General features: G+C 39.1%; 1 protein-coding gene across 3 annotated transcripts in view; it reads left to right on the forward strand.

The window, feature by feature from the left end:
- Positions 1-20,516, forward strand: part of col19a1 (collagen type XIX alpha 1 chain) — a 116,314-nt gene that overhangs the window by 36,177 nt on the left and 59,621 nt on the right. For 2 of the 3 annotated variants that reach the window (XM_011484563.3, XM_023963614.1), the window contains exons 11-13: positions 4,904-4,939; positions 7,755-7,781; positions 7,895-7,939. In XM_011484563.3, the coding sequence (XP_011482865.1) occupies positions 4,904-4,939; positions 7,755-7,781; positions 7,895-7,939 (108 nt within the window). The remainder of the gene's footprint in view (positions 1-4,903; positions 4,940-7,754; positions 7,782-7,894; positions 7,940-20,516) is intronic. The other variant, XM_023963613.1, reaches the window with a different exon arrangement.

The raw sequence follows: 20,516 nt of genomic DNA on the forward strand, positions 1-20,516 counted from the left end.
ACCACTTTTTTTAATCCACATCCAGCAGCCAATCAGGATCAAGTATTCACCCGCACCATGGTATAATCCTAAATAAAAGACCACTGTGAAAACTTTTAACATAGCACAAAAAATGATTGCTGTAGGTCTTTAACATTTTAGTTTTTGATCCTCCATTCCATTTCATGCTTATCATAAATACACACATTCAAAGTCTAAATGGAAACAGAAACAAGAAAATGATGCCTCACATATGCATTAGATAGGCTTTAAATCCATAGGTGCATAATTGTGTTAGCAGTAAACATGCATGCTGTTTATGTGAGGCTGGTAAATTGCAGCGACAACTGTGTCATGAGACTGCAACAATACAATATAAAGGGCAGCGGTGTGAGAGCACAGAAGATTAGCAGCGGTTCACCAGAGACCATACATAAACATGTAAAAGTGAAAGACTGAGTTTACAGCAGAAGAAACAGTTCACAAAAGTCATCTAGGGGCACCATGGGGAATGAAAACAAGCAGAACAATTTCATTTACCCACAATCCAATTAAACTTCCTAAATTGTTATAAACTTTTTCATTCCTGTTGATTTAATTCAGACTGGTTTGTATTAATTATGCACTTCTCACAGTACAAAACATAACAGAATGCATTTGTGCTTCATGTGACTGAGTTACTTTCTTTAAATGCGCATTAGGCATAAACTGACAGCAACCACCCACAAAAACTGTTTGGAATATGAGATAGGAGAAAAATGAAAAGCAATAGAAATGGTACATTATTTTGAACTTTTTGAACTTTGCAAAAATACTGTATAGTTAAAATTGCAGAAGTACCAACAAAAAAGGAAAAGTGTAACTATGTGCATCCTGCTTTGTCCTCCAGCTGATGAAGTCCCTAACTGACTTTTTTTGTCCTTTAACAGACGTTCCAGTATTTTTGTGTTTGTCTCTTTTGTCTTCTCAGGCTACCTTCAAACTGAATTCGATTAGGGTCCGGTTTCAATATTAAGTTAATGTACAGATGCGATCGGAGGTTCTGTAGTGCAATTCTTTAGGGGCAGTGAGTTTCATGTGACACAACGCAATAGATCCAGAGTTCAAATTTCTAGACTTTGATGAAGCATTGTGCAGTAAGTTTGTCGACATAGAGGCAGTGGACACAAATTTGTCGTGCAAATCATGTTTGGTGTGAACGCAGCATCAGATCCCAACTGCTCTAGGCAGATGGTCACTCCTAGTGAATCGGATTTTGCTGGAATTTTTTTTTTTTTTTTTTTTTTTTTTTTTTAATATATATAATTTGTCAGGTAGGGAGGGCTGGTGAGCATGAAGGGCCCAAAATGCAGAGACGGGAGGTACATGGTTCCTGGGCAAGGTGTTAATTATCAAAACAGAAAGCGCTGCCAAGCAGGGAAACAAAACAAAACTGACTGTGGGCTAACCAGGTAAACCACGTAAAACAGGCAACCCGGGCAGAAACCGGTCAGGGAAATGAAGGTATGGACCAGCACAGAGGAAGGCAAAGACCAGATTTATGTACAAACAGGACTGACAAGACACAGGTGAAAATGATCAGGAGAGATTGGGACCAGCAAGTAAAACTCAAAACCTTTACATGCAGGAAACTTCCAAAATAAAACAGGAAGCAGAACTCCAACATGACAGAAACAAAATAGCAAAAACTAAGGCAAAAAACCCAAACCATAACATAATTTAATTAAGAGGATATTTTCTCTCCACAGTCGCCTTTTGCTTTATTAGTAAAGGGATAAAATATATTAAGATCTGTTGATTACTGTTATGTTCTATTAACATATTAATTAAGACAGTCTGATCCTTTTGAAAATCATCTGGACTAAATTGGATGATGATAATCTAGAATATTTTAAAGGAAGTGAATTATTATGTAATTAAAATGTAAATTTAATTGTAAGAATGTGTTGTATCTCTATTTTGGTGTTGCGCCTCAGCTGTGGATTTTCACTTTATTTTAAAAGAAAATGAATTTTATGATTTTATGAATTTTATTTACCGGCACTTTTATTTTGTAAAAAAAATAAAAGACATTATTGATAGTTATAATAACTGACAGAATCCTAAATGCTTTTAGTTTTGTCATCCTTAACCGATGCCACAGCTTTAGTTTCTTTAGGAGGACAATTTGCTCTTGTGTTAAAGCAGAATTGGATTTACATTACAAGCTATACGAGACAGCTGCTCTGTTCCTAATAGTGTCTGCAGGCTGCATGGGGGTTGTATTAAGTGATATCATCGGATAAAATAATTTTATAGTCCCTTCCATATTCATACAACTCAAGGGAAAGCTGTTCCACTATATTGCTATCATTACCGTACAGGCAGTCTTTTCACACCAGTATAACCATGTTCTCTGAATGGTGGTGTTTGAGACAAAGCTTACAGGAAGGCAATGAATTGGTCACATTTCTGGTAGAAAGTCCTAATGTGATAAGGTTAGGTAATCATCCTCCACTGATATATAATTCCCTATTAATAGCCCATCTGACTCTAAATTTATCCATGACAATTTATTGGATTTCTGAGTCATTTTACAGTCTGCTCACACTATCTATCTTTCCTATTCTCCCCTAAGTTATTTCAAGTAGTTGGGGCTACTGGCCTAAATATGTCACACCTAACAAGACTTGCTGCAAATTTAGCCTGTCAATATGTGTCAGGCTTTATTCATCCACTATCACTCTTCATCAGAGCTGGCCCTCTTTCACATTTCACCACAAGAGGCTGGGCTTTGCCCTGAGCCGGCGTAGTTCTGCCACTCTAAGCTTTAAGGTTTAAAAAATGTTGTCCTAACTGAAGCCAGAGTGCAGAGGAGGATATCAGTGAAGGAATTGTAGATGTGTAACCTGAAACTTGTGAATCTTTCCGTAGGTTTTTTTTGCTACATGTTGTGCTTTGTGATTGACATTAGCCGTTCTTTTGGTCCAGAATGTTTCAACTACTACGTACTGCATTGTTCCAAATTTAATATATTTGCTTCAGTCTTTCGTCTATTGCATTTTAAATAGATAATTTGACTTTTTACGGCTGTAATAAATGAAGTAAATCCCTTTTATACATGTCATACATGCGTAATGTACGTAAGTCATCTTTTAAACTCTGAATTTTAACACGAAAACCCTTGGGGCAGTCATTTTGACTGATTTCAAAATTTGAAACATCATAACTTGCTTGAAAGATAACCTATGTACCTATAGGACCCTGACCTTTATAAAATGTGGGTATGTGTTAATTCTAATATTATTTTACTATTAACATTTCACAAAATAAATTTGAGTGCCTTGAATGACCATATCAGTTAAATTGACTCTATGCTTTTTATATGCTACATTTTCCTGATCTTTCTCCTTCTCTATTGTACTTTTTTTTTTTTTCTCTCTCTGAAGATTAAAGTAAGTTATAGCTCCATAAAGTAAGTTATAGCTCCATTTTAAACTAAATAGAGACAAAAATGACAAGTAGACAAAAAGACAGTTAGGGAGGTTGCCATGAAGTGAAAAAAGGTCTGATAAGATGAATATTCCATGTCATAAAACTAATCGGGCTATTGTGTTTTGGGGAGCTCTGGAATACACAAATATTATACTTTTTATTTAGTGTACTGATGTGTTTTTTCCTAATTTTATCCGAGCTGAGGAACGGCACAGGGGGACCCAGACTTGGACTTGGCAACCTCTACATAGTTACAAATAATGTCCACGCTGTCAAAATGACCACAATTGTCATTCTAGTAGTTGTGGAATTCTGGTAGACCGTGAAGAAAAGATAATGTAGCAGCAGTTTTCAAAATGTTCATATGTTAAGTCCTGTATACTCTTAACTTGAAGCTGCGACTAAAATCTCACTTAACTTTTGCATTAATATAAAAATAATCAGCCTCTTTTGAATGTTTCTATTTTGAATACTAAGTTATAAACTGCTGGAAGTCTTGGCGTGCTCTTATTTTAATTGGTTACCTCACCTCTGAAATTTTATAAACTATTTCCTCTTTTTTACTCTTTTATTTTTTTTAAATGGTTCTGTTGTCTTTTGATAAAAGTCGACACATAATAGCTACAATGCTAGCCTTGAAGTTTATAATGAGGTCTGGGTGCTTCTGTGCAGACAAAAAGGAATGCGGGATATTTTATCCTATTTACTGGATGAAGGGTAGGGGGGGGGGGCAGAGAGAAGGTTTGTTTGTATTGGAACTGACAGAAAGAGGTAGATTTGGAAGCACAAAGTAATGAGTCCCCTGAATATCCCATAGCAGGCATATTTTAGCTGTGTCACTCATTTAAACCAAATGAATATGAACTGCACGCACCCCCTTTTCATTTAACCGCATCTGATAAAAAGGATATTGCCAGTTGTGAAGTGCTCTGATCCTCTGTTTCATGAAGCCTCATTTGCATGCAGAATCCCGGACACCAATTCTCACTTTTTTATCTTGACGGACAAACGGCAAAAACTGGGTGAGATTATTCCTTACATCGCATTGAGCCAGCATCAGAAAATACACTTACCTCTGAATACGTGTACTTCTCAGTCAATAAACAATGTTCTCAAACCTGTTTGCTTTTATTAGTTTTGAAGCTTCCTCATGATATAGAGCGGCTGTGTTTATTTTAAGGCTCGTCACGTTTAATAGCACCGAACCACCTGCTAGTTGTCTGCCAGTGTGAGAATCAGCAGGCGTGCTTCATTTCATGACATACTGTAAATTCTAGTTAATAGTTTTCTGTAGCTATGGAACATGCATTAAAAAAATGACTGCTCATTTTCCCTGACCTTCTGGTTTTGTCACAAACATAATGGATGCCTGGCAGTCAAAATATACTTTACAGATTTAGCCGTTCATGATAAAGATGTTATAAACTCAAGCTATTATATCCCTTCGTAGGGTGACGTCGGACCGAATGGGACCCTGGGGCTGCTTGTAAGTTAACACAGTTTCATTTACATCCTACTGTGATGTGTGTTGACTGTAAGACGGGTTAACAGAAACCGAAATGTTGGAACACACTCTTGAGGCTGGGACTTGAAAGGCCTAGATTGAGCTGCAGCTTTTTTGACAACTTGCTAATACATCTGGCCAGGAGTGATGGTAGGTGAAGCAGTCTGCCTTTGTCATTATCTGGAAAGAGGTCGAGCAAGAAGAAGTAAAGGGCTCGATAGACATCTTATATGGCCAAATAGGACAGGGATGAAACCCCAGGCAAAGGGGAGTGTTGCTCCAAACATCTGGAAGTGGGGCATGTCGGGTGACAGATGGGCAGAGGCACTTTTCTGCATGAATGAGATGTGGGCTTATTTGCCCAGTGCATCTCCCTGAAGATGTTGTGGGGCAGCAGCACCATGTTTTCTAATTGCACAAATCTTCTGGTATTTCTGTAAAATGTAAAATCCAATGGAACCCGCTGTTAGCCGCACGTTTCCAGGGAGCATGTGCTGACCTAACACCAGCCTGCAGACAGCAGATACTGTATCCAAACATGCTTACAGAGTCATCTATCAACACATATAATTAATGTGTGGGCACAGATGCAAATGCACATTTATGCTTTGTGGCCAAGGAGCTGCAAGCGGCTGCAGATTAAAGGTATACTGCGGTGGGAGGCTAATTATGTGCACATCATGGAAACATCAGCCTGACAGTTCAAATCAGCAAGCACAGTGACACAGAAAGTCTTACCGCTGGCTAGTCCCTTTTGTAATGTCACCGAAATGCTCTCAGTATACCCCCAGACTTTTACTACAATTAACTAATTTATTTGTCAAATTATGCACAACCAAACTAATAAGCTTTGAAGACCTTCTTAAATGAAAATTGTGTTTAACATGTTATTTGTGGCATTTTTCTGATTATTGAGGACATGTCTTAAGAAAATTATGCTTAGAATTGCACTTCTGACTATTTCTTTACTCAAATCCTTGTGATTAGGGAGCAGACAAAAAAATGCAGTTTGAAAAGGCATGTATTTGTTATGTAGAAAATACTTTGGACGGCCAACTCTGCTCCATTTTTGATGCATCCACTTGCAGATGATTAAATCCATGTACGTCTTTGTTTTCCTCTTACGAGCTGGCGTCTGGATCAAAAATGTATGGTTGGGTAGTGCCAATATTGCTCCCCATTTTTGTTGTTCTGTCAATGAGGGTCTGTAAACTAGCAAGAGAGCCCGCAAGCAGAGAGCTCTCAGGACCAGGGAGGACAAGGGGGTTTGGGGTTGCTCCGCATCAAGTCCTGCCCCCATCTTAGAGTCACATTTTTCATGAACTCCTTCTGCTCTGAATAAACAAAGCCTTGGAAAAGTACACAGGCTTTTTTTTTTTGGCAAAAAATTGATTTATCATAATTATATAGATCACTGAGAATTAGGCCTGCACAATATACCGCAAATTTATCGTTGTCGCGATATCAAGCAGTGCAATATGCATACCGCAAAAGACACCGAAAATTGCAATAAATGGTTAACTTAATTGTGCCAAAAACAATCTTATGGCAGCTTGAAGTATTTAACGAATCAAATAAATCCATTTATGCATTACACCAATTAGATGGACCCCTTCACGTTGTTGACCAATCAGATGGAGCCCTTTTATGCTAGATGTTTGCCTCCTATGTCGACGAGGGTCATTTGGAGAATAATTTTGAAATTGTTGCAATGAAAAAGGTATGATGTTTTGGTTGTTTTGCTATTTGTTTATTTACCGCAAATGTCATCGTTATCGCAATATTAATCACTAATATCGCATATCGCCAGTTTTCCTCATATCGTGCAGCCCTACTGAGAATGTTTTTAGAGTAGATCAAAAAATGACTGGAGTGGATCTTTATGCTAATTTTTCAATCTATATCATTCTATAAAACGGTGTATGTGAATGTTTATGACCAAAAACATGTTAGAGTTAATTAAAAATGATTTCTGACATGCTGTTAGAAGATTTCAACTAAACAGATTTATCTAACTTACATAAATTGCTGTGCTCACAACCCCGCTAAAGACTGACTTATGACTGCAGGCAAGTAAATAATACATGTACCAGAATAAAAAAAATAAAAGACTAGACATTTTCCTTTTAGAGCTGTTTTTTTTATACAAGTATACATTTTTGTAAAAATCTATAGGTTGTCATAATAATCATACTTTTTGTTCTCACAGTTCCATTTATGAGGCTTCTGACTAACATGCTTGTCCCCTACCTTGTGTGTTTCTAGGAAAAAATCAACAGTTCCTAAGTTTTGAATGCCAAATGGCAGAGGTCACCAATTATTTGGCTTTAACTCAAAAACTCAGAAGTTGTTGTGGCCTTGTGTTTACCCTGTGGTCTGCAGGGTGCATGGCTCTGTCTGCCCTCTCCGGTCAGTTGCCAGCAGGGTGTCTGGAGAGTTGAAATAGCAATGGCTCTATTTCTCTTTTCGCCCATCCTGCTCGAGGATAATTAACTCATGAGCAGCTGTGTTGGGCAGCTGATATTAACAATTTTGGGCCATTTTTCTTGTGTTTTCACGCTGGCTAAAACTGTTTTTATTTGTTTAAATATTAACCCCTTGACACCCGAGCTCTTTTGTATTCTTAGGGCCACAGATAATCAGAGTTAACTACAGTGGCAAAGTGGTAATGCGGGAACACCCACAATGCGGTGTCCTTGCATGTGGAAATCAGGTCTCAGGAGGTTGAGAATTACTTTTTCAAACAGATGCTTTGTTTTTGGCAAACCTAAATCTTGTTTTTTTTTTCTTTTTACAGAACCCAAAATGTCTAAAAGGAGAGAAAGTAAGAGAAAAAACAATATCAAAGCATCTGTTAAACAAGATGTAGTCTACTGCATATGTTCTGTTATGTTAAATGCAGCAGGCTACCCACTTCTTCGTGTGCTCTTTCCACAGGGTGAACCAGGTCAGCCAGGTCAACCAGGAAAAGAGGGCAAGAGGGTGAGTAAACAGCGACAGTCAATCAGTTTTGTAGCACGACTTATGGTTGGTGTTACTGAGAGGCCTTGGCCTGGAGAAGCAGCAGCTGAGTAGCTGTTGTTGTTGAAGATTATCAGCTGTTGCAAAGGGGCCCCAAAACACAGAGAGAGACAGAGACTTGGTGACGATTAATGAATGGGATCCTTGGAGGGAAATACTCTGTTCACAGGAATGTGGCAGCACACATGGTTACCTCCCAATGACATAAGTTGTTTTATGTCTGCATTGGAACGAATTTTGGTGGAACTCAACTGTTATTTCAGTTACAATTTTAAATTCATTCATGTGGTAAGAAATGCAATCATCAGTTTTTCCTCTGATATCTAAAGCTATGCATAAAAATAGCAGAATCTTAGCTACCGCCGCCAAATTTTTCTGAAAATCGTTGGTAATGAACGTAGACGGTGGCCGTCAGGCATCAGTCACTCAGGAGGGGATGACGCCAGTATGAAATCGGGTGGCCACTGGGCGGTGGCAGCCGGATCACCAGCCAGCAGCAGCTCTGATTGGACGATATGTATATTTGTCTGGATGGTGGTCCATATCAATGGCTACCAGCCGCCCGGTAGGCCGGCGAAATATAAAAAGCGGCACACGCTGTGATTTTCAGAAAACGTGCCTTAAAAGAAACCCAACAAGGTCAAAGGCCCAGTGCCCAAAATGAAGGTCCAAGCAGTCCAACCACAGCAGGATTCGTGTGCAGGACCCAGGTGGATATCATCGCCAGATTTGAGTATGGTCATCACCAAGCCCATGTCAACAGTCGTCATCTAGTGCCTGCGCTGCTACCGTACGATTTCTAACAACGGAACGGTGGCAATGGGATGGCAGCATAGGGGCACAAGGGTGGGAGTCTGAAATTAGCCGATCCTCAGGAAATTTTGAGAACCTTGGAGCCCCCGCATCAGTCAATGATCGCGCTGTGGCGATAAGATTCAATTGTTCCCAGGCGGCCACTGAACGTTGTAAAAAAAATGTTCGGTTAGCATTTAGTTTTAACTTTTTGCAACCACGCGGCATGTAAAAATGTGACTGCCACCACCATGTGGCCACCTGCCAAATTTGATGAAAAACCTGCATTTAGGTCACCCTGCAGTGGCATTTTGGTATATGTGACCTAGGTTCAAATGAAAAGTGCCACTTTGGAGTTTATTATAAATTTCACATTTACAGTTTTACATTTACAACAAAGATTTATATTTGTTTTATGAAAATACATAATGTTGGGACTCTAAAGAACAAATGCAGATGTCCTGATGCCGTGCTCAAGGCTGATAGAAGGTGTCCTTCATTGATCAGGCTTGTGGACAAGTCTGTGACTGAAATTAGTTTGTCACACTTCTGTATTTGTGCTTGTCTTGCAGAGAAAGGTCATGAAAAGGAAATGAGAAAAGCTTCACTGCAGCAAAATATAAAATATACAGCAGGCTGAGCTTTAGGGAACTCATAAGTAGGTCAGGAAAATTTTCATTTTAGATTAAGCTAAAGTCAAGATGATGTTCCAAACTCAAAACATGTGGACATGTGTATGTCAGTAAATTCTGAAGTAATTCTTCAAACTGCCCTGAAAACTTTCAACCATCACACAAGTGTTTCTCCTAATAACTGAAGTTTAAAAAAAATAAGGAGCAAAGATGTGTAATGTCCTTGTTTGTATATCTCATAATTCCTAATAATAAAAACACAAAACACCACATAAAACATTAGAGGCATCAATTACACACCTTTTTAATAGAGTAGCAGGTGTTTTTTCCAGAATCGGGTGAGGACAAACGTATTTCTTTACTGTTTGTCGCCTTGGCCCTTTGAAATCCCCATTAAACTTTGAACAAGTGTTATGCCTTTGAAGACTTCATAGTGAGCATGTCAGTAGCTCGACGCTTTTGTGCTGTTGTTGCTGCTGAAGACACAGTTCGGATCTATTAATACCCCGTCTTTGACGGTCGGCTGACTTCATGGTAACTGTTAATGTGCTAACGTTTCTGCTTATTCTTAGCCCTAAGAGTCACATGGAGTCCAAGTTGTTGAGCAACTTGTGTTTCTGCAGTTTCACGACCTATTTTGGGTAGGTGGAGATGTATCGTTATCTGGGGCTTGCTAGTGGCCAGCTGATACAGCAAGAGACTCGCACCCAATTAGCTATTCTTGCCCATGCCAGCAACTTATTAGTTTTACGAAGAGCTACAGCGGGGATACAAATGACGCCGAATGTCTTGATGTAAGCAGACCACCCCATATCCTTCACAGAGTTGCTGGGAGTGGAAATCTTTCACAAAGCCTTAGATTCAAGTCGGACGATCTCTCAAGCTGTCCACTTCAATTCGCTGTTGTGGAATATACTACCACTCTAAGCCATTTAGATTTATTTGAAGGGGATGTAGAGGACATTGTTTTGGGCAGGAGAGGAATGATGCTGTTTGGACCAATCTCTTTCTGAAGCCCTAAGCTACATATGCTAGGAAGAATATGAAGGGCATCCACCCAATTCCTTATGTTACCTGTCTCAAGTTTACAGAGGCTCGGTCTTATCTTGTTACCTTGATGGATGACTAGTTACATTTGCAAGACAACAACCATGACAAGAAATTGATGGAGATGTATTTCCAGATTGCTCATTTTCATTAATGATAAGGGAAATGGAGTGCCTCTCCATAATGTGACCAGAAATGACTCTGGAAGACATGTAAAAAGTAGAGAAATGGAGACACGTTATGGCTGTTCAAAAGACAAAATTGCCATTCGTTTTAAGTGTGCTAATGTATACATTCTTCGCAATAATAATCTTTGATCTGAGATTGTAGTTTGGTTCTCCAAATTGGTGTTTAGGAAATTGAAAATGTTTCACTTTGATCATTTGATGCATTAAGACAGAGTAGCTCCTGCCTGAAGGCAAAAACGAATATCCTTATGTAATCTACATGTTTTTTGGCAGTAAAGCCAAGGAATCGGATTGAGATGGTTTTGACACAATCACAGGAGGGACTTTATTATGTTTGTAAAAGGATGCTGAGGTTGGAGCTACCAGGAGGGAGGCCTAAGGGGAGGGCCAAAGACGGGGTTTCATGGATGTGAGTGAGGAGGATAGTGAGGGTAGGATTAGATGGAGGCGGAAGATTTTCTTTGGCGACCCCTTCAAGGGAGCAGCCGAAAGACGAAGAAAGAGCAAATCTGCAGCAGTTGTGTGCTTTTTCTTTCACCAGGGAACAATATGCTATAGCAGGATTTGCATCTTTTCCCAGTAGCCAGGAATTGCGTTTTTCGTGCAGACATATGCTCAGAGCTGGGTGTACCTGCAACGTAAATAATGATCATAAGAAATCCCTGTAACGAGGTGGGTGCCAGGGTTTTAACGATTCCATGAACTCTTATTTATCTTTATTTGCAAAATCACTTGCATTAGGATCCCAACTGTGAAATACGAAGGATGTTAACATGCAAAGAAGCCTAAATGTGCATGTAGTTGTTTTTATTTAGCAGAATATTATAAAATAAAACAGATTTGGAAAGTGCAGAAAGAACGTTTACTCCAAAAACAGATTTGCTTGAAGGAAGTTTTCCAAATATATGTGCATTTCTATTTTACAGATTTATTCACTATTTAATAACTTAGCTAATAGTTTGTATGTGTAATTATCTGCTTTCTAGTATAGTAAATCATTTGCAAGTTTATAAAACATCTGGTTATGAATAATTAAGCTTATTTAGAAAGGCATTAGAAATGACAGAATGCATGGCATTTTTTCAGATCTTTAGTTTGTGATTTTTTTGTCTTTTCCTACCAAAGAAGGAAAGGAAAAAAATGTCTGCATACCTCTGTTTGGAATGCAGCGAAATTCAACCTTGGATGCGGAAGTGAGATATCCGTCTCCCACGGCAAGGACATAAGGGCAGAAGTCCTAATGAAAGGGAAAAAAAGGTCTGAATAATGTCGCTGGCAATGGTCCACAGAATCAGGAGGGACAAGCCATTAAAGGACTGTTTCAATGTTTAAGAAGTCTTTTCTCAAAGAATGTGCCACATCAATAATACTGATTAAAGAATCCAGTCAGATTTATTGATAGCCATAGAGGGAACATTTCAGCGTGGAGCTCTGACATATGACAGGACATTGATTTTGCTAAAAGGTGATTCATCTTGTGTGAAATCAGAGAGCCTCCTCTGTATCCGTGCAATGAAGCCACTGTTGTCACTAATTACAGTGCCCAAAAGTTTAATCACTCACAGCTCATTGTACTTTTGTATCTTTTGTTTCCCCTGAAACGATTCCTAATCAAGCATGTGGACATTTCTTTTTTACGTTTTTCAGATATATTTGTGACTTAAGTAGTTCAAAATGGGTGCAGGAAAAGTAGATTTATTGAATCTCAGAGCTACTATTCCTGTTATTTCACAACAAGCACCTATCAGTGGAGCCACAAGGCCAGCCGAATGCTGGAAGTCAAATACAATTACAGAACTGCACCAGTCAGGACTTGGTCTGGTAGGCAGCAGTTTTCTTCCGTCAGTTTTGATATGAAGGCTGTTGCTAAATCATTAAAATTTGTGTCTTACAATGTTCAAACAGGGCTGCATTGAGTTTGTGCACCACCATCACTCAATGAAGACCCACTCTGATCATCTTTTGATCTATTTTAAAAATATCCCTAGTGTTCTTTTTGATTACGACTTTGCTGTTTTAACCAAAAGAAAAAAAAAACCTAGGTCGTTTTCCAGGACATGGCTTCTGCAGAGCGGCAGTAATTCTTCAAAAATTTGCCCCTGAGTTGTGGGCAGTACCCTTGCCTCGGACCAACTCTTCCCCCCTTCCCATCATCCATCCCTTCCTCAATGTTCTTAATACAGCTCATTCATAATCAGAAAAATGCCATGAGAACATGTTAAAAACACCAAACACTTGATTTTCATCGGAGTTGGTCTATAAATAACTTAACCAAAACACCAGGATCAGTTCACCTCAGCAATATTTGGGGAAAAGTTTGACTTCAACTTTGTGTCAAAAACTTCAGGGTACAAGTAACGTTAACAACAGCTGCCGGGGCTCTTTAAAGTGACATGGGTATAATCTGTCAAACATTAGGAAAGATTATCTGTCCTTTTTGCCTGAAAGCTTTTCCATCGAGGCTGACTTCTCCTCTGATTTCCCTTTGGAGGTGGAAGTGGTCTTTATGTTTTCCTTTAATGCAGAGAGTTGAGTGACGGAGACAGCTGTCTAACCAATGCCATTGTTTTTCCCTGTTCCAGATTTGTTTAGCGTTTACCTCAAAAAAATGTTTAGCTGTACGTTTTGGTTTTACCTTTGTCCAAATGGACTGTGATCAACCTTCTTGTAGAAAACATTTCAGCAACACTTTTCCATTTTAAATAACCGTCCTGGGTTCTTTTTGCATATCTGATGTCATTTGATCTAATTGGGAGGTGGAAAAAAGTGTGCTGAAAATGAACATCACGCTGTAAATGGAGTATGGATGCCTCTCGTCTGCAAAACAGCAAATTTTGTTTTGGGATAATTGAGCCACCACAGCAGAGATGATGTCCACATTAAACCTAATGCATTTGGCTAAGGTTCATTCTGACCTGTCTGCAGAGATGAACGTGCTCTGTGACATTGATGGGAAGGAGTAATGGCTCGTTTTGTGGGTACTAAAATATTTGGCAGCCGTTCCTCGCTCCATAGGTGTAGGCAGACATGAACAGCAACTGTAGCAAACTGTTGACCTCTACCAGAGCACCTGCAGTGTGAGATTATTAAGTAACGAGTCCCTGGTGAGAATACCAGTCTCCCTGCCTCCAGTTCTCTGTGGGGGGGCTGCTGCTGATTTGGGTGATATAGTTAAAAGCATCTTTGATTTATTTTATTTATTTATTTATTTATGCCCACGTTGGTCATGATATATAACATTTAGTTAACATTTTCTGTGCTCATACACTTAATTAAGCACTTAAAATAAACATATTTAATTGATTTGATTTTGATTTGAAATGGTTTATTTCAAGCAATCAAATAGGAATAATACACAACAATACAATCATCAGTTATACATTCATACACTAACTAAGCAAATATTTACCTTTTGATATTTATTCAATTAGAATTACAGAACTGGTAGATTTAGAGGACTAGTTTGTGTTCCATGTGGAGATTTAAATGCATTTTTTAAATCCAATTAAGGTTTTAGAACAGTTTTTGACCAGTAAAACCTCATTTTTGTAGTCTCACATGCAGTGTGACTCCAGAGCAGTATTTGAATATAGTGCTGTGATGTAGATGTGTACTTACAGTTTTGGCCTGACCTGCAGAAGCTGAATGACAGAGAGACACACCGAGAAGAATTTACAGGTCAGCTGGTCTCACAGCTGAGACTTTATGGCAAGATTTACACCCTGTGTGATTTTACAAGCAGGCAAAGGGTGCCCTTAACCCTTTGTGGAACTAGATGGAGTAGGTCATTCTTCCATTTTCTCCCTCTAAATTTGCACGGACCAAACTCACAGAAGCACTCTTTTGACACCTGTATTGCACCAGGAGGTAACACGTTTGCCCAGAGCACAAGGCAATTAATCTTGTCAATGTCAGGTGCATTGGGGGAGAGGATGAAACAAAGATTTGACCTGATTGGCTATGAAAAGGTCTCTCATTTGTGTCCTGTTGGGAGGGAGGAGGGTTACAGGGGGAAGGGTTGGCACTTGCAAGGACAGATGCACAAAGCTATGATTTATCTATGTGACTCTCATCTCTCCCAGGGAGCCACACTTTTACTGCATCCATAGGTGTTCAGAATAAACATGCATTAATTGGCCAATTAATTACAGGAATGAATGGAGGGAGCAGCCGTCTGAGAGGGCCACTTTGATCACATGTGATTCACCAGCTTTTTTTTTTTTTTCGTATTTGTGTGCCTGTGAGCGGACATGTGTTTGTATAGGTGTGAAAAACAAGGGGTAATGTAGGTCAACGGATCCTCTGAGCATTGCACAGATTTGCTGTAGTTGACCAGAGTATGGCCCTCATTCACGCATGTGGTCGTAAACTCTTTCAACTGCAAGGTTTTCTGTGTCAGGACAAATGCAACCTCAGATACCAAACCTCTGCTAATATTTAAATGTCATTTCCACGGAAAAGAGAGGACAAATGCAAAAGCAGATAAAAGAAAAGACTAAAAAGTGTATTACTTCTGTGAGACAATGGACGGAATTGTCCTAGAAGCATCTGTTGCTGAGCCTTAGCTTCAGTCTGATTTACACTTCAGTTCACTGTTATTGCTTTTGTTCAATATTTGTTGGATTCACTTACCTTTTCTGAAGAATTTTTTGTCAAACATAAAAAAACAGGGGAAAAAAACTTAACTTTTGAACTAAAGGCTCCAGTAAACATTGTAAACTGTGTGAAATTAGAAAATATATTTACAAGAAACCATGGCAAGCATATGTTGTTTACAGTAAATAATGTGATAGAGTACAACTTTTTTTTCCCCTTTTGTTCAGAGAAAATTGAAAAGTGAGAAAAGTGTTTTAGGACACTTCAAAGCTTGGCCGTCATGTTTGGCACTGCCTTTGGTGAGAACCAAACACAGCCTGTCAGCATTGAAATGCATAATTGCTTTACACTTATGCAAACTATCAGGTGTGCCAGTGAAGATGTGTCTTGCCTCAGACATGTTTCTTTGGAAAGCTTGCAGCCACTGAAGATCAACACAATCTATTGGAACAGCTAACAGCAAATAAGCACGCAAACATCTGCAAAAACACAACAAAATGATTAAATAATGGCTCAGTCCTTGTTTGTCAAGTGAAATCTTTAGTGGGTTTGCAGTGCTGAACATAAATATATTCTATAGTGTTTATATATTACGCAGTTGGTGAAAGTTAAAAAAAAAAGCAATTTTGTCTTTGTTGTGTCTCTACTATCTTTACCTTTTTGTGTACATATGATGCAAACAAAAGACGTCCAATCACAAGCTTACTTCTACCGGGTCAGGTCAGTTACAAAAGGCTGAAGATGAATCACTGTGAGGGTTGTCTTTTGTGTGCATGTAACAGATGATAGCTCTTCTTTTCACAGCACTTCAAACAATTTCCAAATAAATTAATCTGACACACTTTTCATTTTAACCACAAAGGACAAAACATTCAAAAAGACACAAAATGCATTTTATCTTTGTTGCTTAAAACAAAAAGTTCCAGTAAGAAAAAAAAAAAAAAAGTTTCACTGTGACACAGCATTTTCATTTATATTTTCTAATGCCAAACGAATAATAGATACAGTGGTATGAGAGAGTTTGGCCACCCCTGATAATAAGATTTTTCTTCATAAATCATTGGTTGTTCAGGTCATCAATTTCAGTTAAATATATCATATAGCAGATAAACAGAGTGATATTTGAGAAATGAAATGAAGTTTATTGGATTTAAAGAAACTGTGCAATAATTACTGAAACAAAAATAGGCAGGTGCGTAAATTTGGGCACCCCAACAGAAACATGCCATCAATATTTAATAGATCCTCCTTTTGCAGAAATGACAGCCTCCAATTGTTCCTATTGCTTCCAATAAGGGCCTGGATACTGGTTGAAGGTATTCCTCTTTGCAAAACATCTCCAGTTCAGTCAGATTTGATGGCTTCCGAGCATGGACAGCCCGCTTTAAATCCCACCACAGATTTTCAATAATATTCAGGTCTGGGGACTCGGATGGCCATTCCAGAACATTGTACTTGTTCCTCTGCATGAAAGCCTTTGTGGAATTAGAGCAGTGTTTAGGCTTATTGAAGTATCCAGGCCTGGCGTAACTTCAACTTTGTCACTGATTCTTGAACATTGTTTGTAAGAATCTGCTGATACTGACTGGAATCCATGCAACCTTCAACTTTGACAAGATTTCTAGTACCTGCACTGGCCACACAGCCCCAAAGCATGATGGAACCGCCACCAAATTTGACTGTGGGTAGTAAGAATGCTGTGTTCTTTGTTCGCCAAGCATACCGTGCCTATGTTAGGTCCAAATAACTCTATTTTAGTTTCATCAGTCCACAGCACCTTATTCCAAAATGAAGCTGGCTCATCCAAATGTGCTTAGCATCCGTCAAGCGACTCTTGTTTGTGGCATGTGCGCAGAAAAGGCTTCTTCCGCCTTACTCTTCCATACAGCATCTCCTTGTGCAAAGTGCGCTGAATGGTTGAACGATGCACAGTGACACCATCTGCAGCCAGATCACGTTGTAGGTCTTTGGAGCTGGTCTGTGGGTTGACTTTGATTGTTCTCACCATTTTTCACCTCTGCCTATCTGAGATCTTTCTGGGCCGGCCACCCTGGGCCTTTGCTTGAACTGTGCATGTGGTCTTCCATTTTCTCACTCTATTCCTCACAGTGGAAATTGACAGCTGAAATCTCTTAGCCAGCTTTTTGTAGCCTTCACCTAAACTATGATGTTAAACAATCTTTGTTTTCAGGTCATCTGACAGCTGTTTCGAGGTTCCCATGTTGACATTCTTCAAAGAAGATGCAAAGAGGAGAAAAACTTGCTCTTGGCCTCCTTGAATGCCTCTCCTCATGATTGGCTTCACATGTGTATGTAGGTCAAGGGTCAATGAGCTTATAAAACAAATTTTGTGTTCCAATAATTATTGCTTAAGGTAGTCAAATCAATAAAACCACAGGAGTGCCCAAATTTACTCACCTGACTATTTTTGTTTAAGTAATTATTGCACAGTTTCTTTAAATCCAATAAACTTAATTTCACTTCTCAAAAATCCCTGTGTTCATCTGCTATATGATATATTTAACTGAAATTGATGATCCAAACAACCAATGATTTATGAAGAACAATCTTGGAAATTATAAGGGGTGCCCAAACTTTCTCATACCACTGTACTTAGATTTAATCCCTTTAGGTAAAAGAATTGGACTGTATCATTTTTGAATCCTTTATCAATTAGTTGACCATGTATGGAGATGCGTATCAAATCATGTGAAAAGGGGAAACATGCAAACACCTACTAAAAAACCAACGCTTTTTCCTAAAATGCAAAATATGTTTTGGTTATTATTGAAATGCTATTGGAGATATAAAAATATATATTTATATATAGTCAAAGTCAAGGGGAGAAAGAAGGACACTGAAGTCAAACGTTGGAGGCTGGTTTAGGGAGGAGATGCAGCCTTTAACACTGCAGAGAAAAGAGGTGTGAAAGTGGGAGGTAACCACCAGCTGACTGTTACAGCCTGCAAGCCGTACACTCACTCTTCACACTCATTCTCACTGCAACCAGCTCAGATACATTCATGTGTGTCCACTTTAATGGAAGGTCAGAAAGCAATGAACTGACAGGGGTGTAGTATTGTGCTGTCTTGGTGTTTGTGTCAGTGGAAGATATGAAGCATAAGATTTATAGAAGACTACACTTACCCAGCAGAAAGAATGAGCCATAGATCTCTCCGCACTTTATTCTCGCTGACCTCAAATATTTGGTTTGTAAAATGAACCAGAGTTTATTCAAAGCAGTTTTTCAGCCTCTTTCATTCATTTGTTGGATAATACATTAATGAAACACTCAGTATCTGTAAACATAGGATGGGAGCAATCTGCTGTGGATGAATAATACAGCCAAGAGTCCAGATGAGGCTGTGAAATTGTGAAAGAGCCAAGACTAATAACAGCATCCATTAGGAGATGAGAACACTGAGGAGGCATTGCTGACCCAGTGACAAGCCATTGCAGTGAGCACCCAGCTTGCATGAAACACCACATAGCTGATGGGTGGGTATTGAGCTCATGGTTAAGAATAGATTTATCATCTACAACATAAAGATGCAAATTCAGTCAATTTCACCAACTCCGTTTCCTCTCCTTAGGAGTTGTTAAAGTCACTGAGCTCTTAAAACTTGTGGCTGAAGATGTGGTAGAAACATTGTTGTTACAAGAGCTGTTGTGAGGATCCCTAGAGACGCTCTGGCTTAGTTTCCATAGACATCCTCTGTCTGTGTTTCCTGTGTTTGCCTTTGGCTGTGGTGTTTGCACACTGTGTGGTAGTTTGAAATAGAGGGTTAGCTGAAATAGGTCTATAATGGTTATTTTGCAAAATGATATGCTGCGTTCTGCAACTGTGCACCCTTGTACTGGCACCGCTGTCTCTTTGTATTGTGTGGGAACTGAATAGAGGTAGAGTATGAAAATTATTGTCATTTTTTTCTCCCTCTTACTGTATAACGTTTCTTACTTCTCATCTATTTTTCTAGTTTTGTTATCGTCATAAGCCCTCCTCTGAAAAATCTTCTTCATGATATTCTATGCATAATTGCCAGACTGCCTAATTAGGGATGTTACCCAACACACATCACACATTCATGCATTGAGGACATCCATCCTCTCTCTGAGAGAACTTAAAGTCTCATCTTTTTGCTGTTTCCCTTCTACGCCCAAGATTTATGACGAAACCAGTTTGCCATCTAGTGGCACTTGTGCAAATAACCATCTATTAACATGGGGTCCATGAGCGAGTCCCTGTGAGGTAAGCCCTCATTGAAAGCTTTAGCCAAGAGGCTATAGGTGCAATCTTGGCCAGCTGAGCTGTGTCTTAAGTCTGCCGCAGTGTCAGCCATCTCTTTATACATCCCTGAATATTTAGATGGCTAAGAGTTAAAGGAAGCATTGTGTGCCAGTCAGAATGGTGAAAAATGCTAAGCTGCATTTGAGCCCCTGCCAGGCAGCTGTCGGCTTTGCCGTTTTCTTCCTGCCCTGGCCGCTCCTCTTAACCCTCAGTAAACAACTGGAACAAATCCTATTTTATTGAGGCTTTTACCAAGTGCAAAGGATCTCAGCAAGCTCCAGTGCACGCAGATCTTCTGATCTTGTGCAGTGTTCTAAGATGGCATCCTGTGACAGCAATCAGAAATAGGTAATTTGGACTGTCTGTCTCTAATTGGAGCATTAATAGGAATCAGGTGTGCCCCCCTGCAGTGTGTTTTGTGTAAAGTAAAGATCTCATTCTATAAACAGTAAAGCACAATGAATACTTGTTGTAAATGTGTAAACTCATGGTCATTACATGTTTGCATTGATAAACTCAGCTTTCATCACTGGAAACTAATAGCGTTGTGAGCGTATACACTTTATATGTAAAACAAACAACCTTTGCCACTTGTGATAAAGGATTTCAAGAGGATGAGGCAAAAATCTTTATTTGTGTCTACTTTCTTGGTCTAATTCTTATGGTTTATCATGCAAATGAGAATTTAGAAAGAGAGAAGAGGACATTTCAGAATTAATTGCAGAGTAAATTAGTTTTTGCCAGTACTCTTACAAAGAAGTTGCTTGAATCTTGCCTTAATCTGGATGCAGAAAGTGTTCCGGAGTTTGACCAAAGAAAAGAAGGGGATCAGAAATCGAAATTGTGACTGTTCATATGTATTTTTTGCGTTCTTCTACATCTTGCGTACATCGCTTTTTGATAGGGGGGGTGAACATTGCAGTGTTATGGCTGTGTGGTTGCTGTGTTTGGTTTGAGTGTAAGAAAATAAATGAAATTCTGGAAACTCATGTATA

The sequence above is a fragment of the Oryzias latipes genome, chromosome 15, assembly GCF_002234675.1.
Source record: "Oryzias latipes chromosome 15, ASM223467v1".
NCBI classification, from domain to species: Eukaryota; Metazoa; Chordata; class Actinopteri; order Beloniformes; family Adrianichthyidae; genus Oryzias; species Oryzias latipes.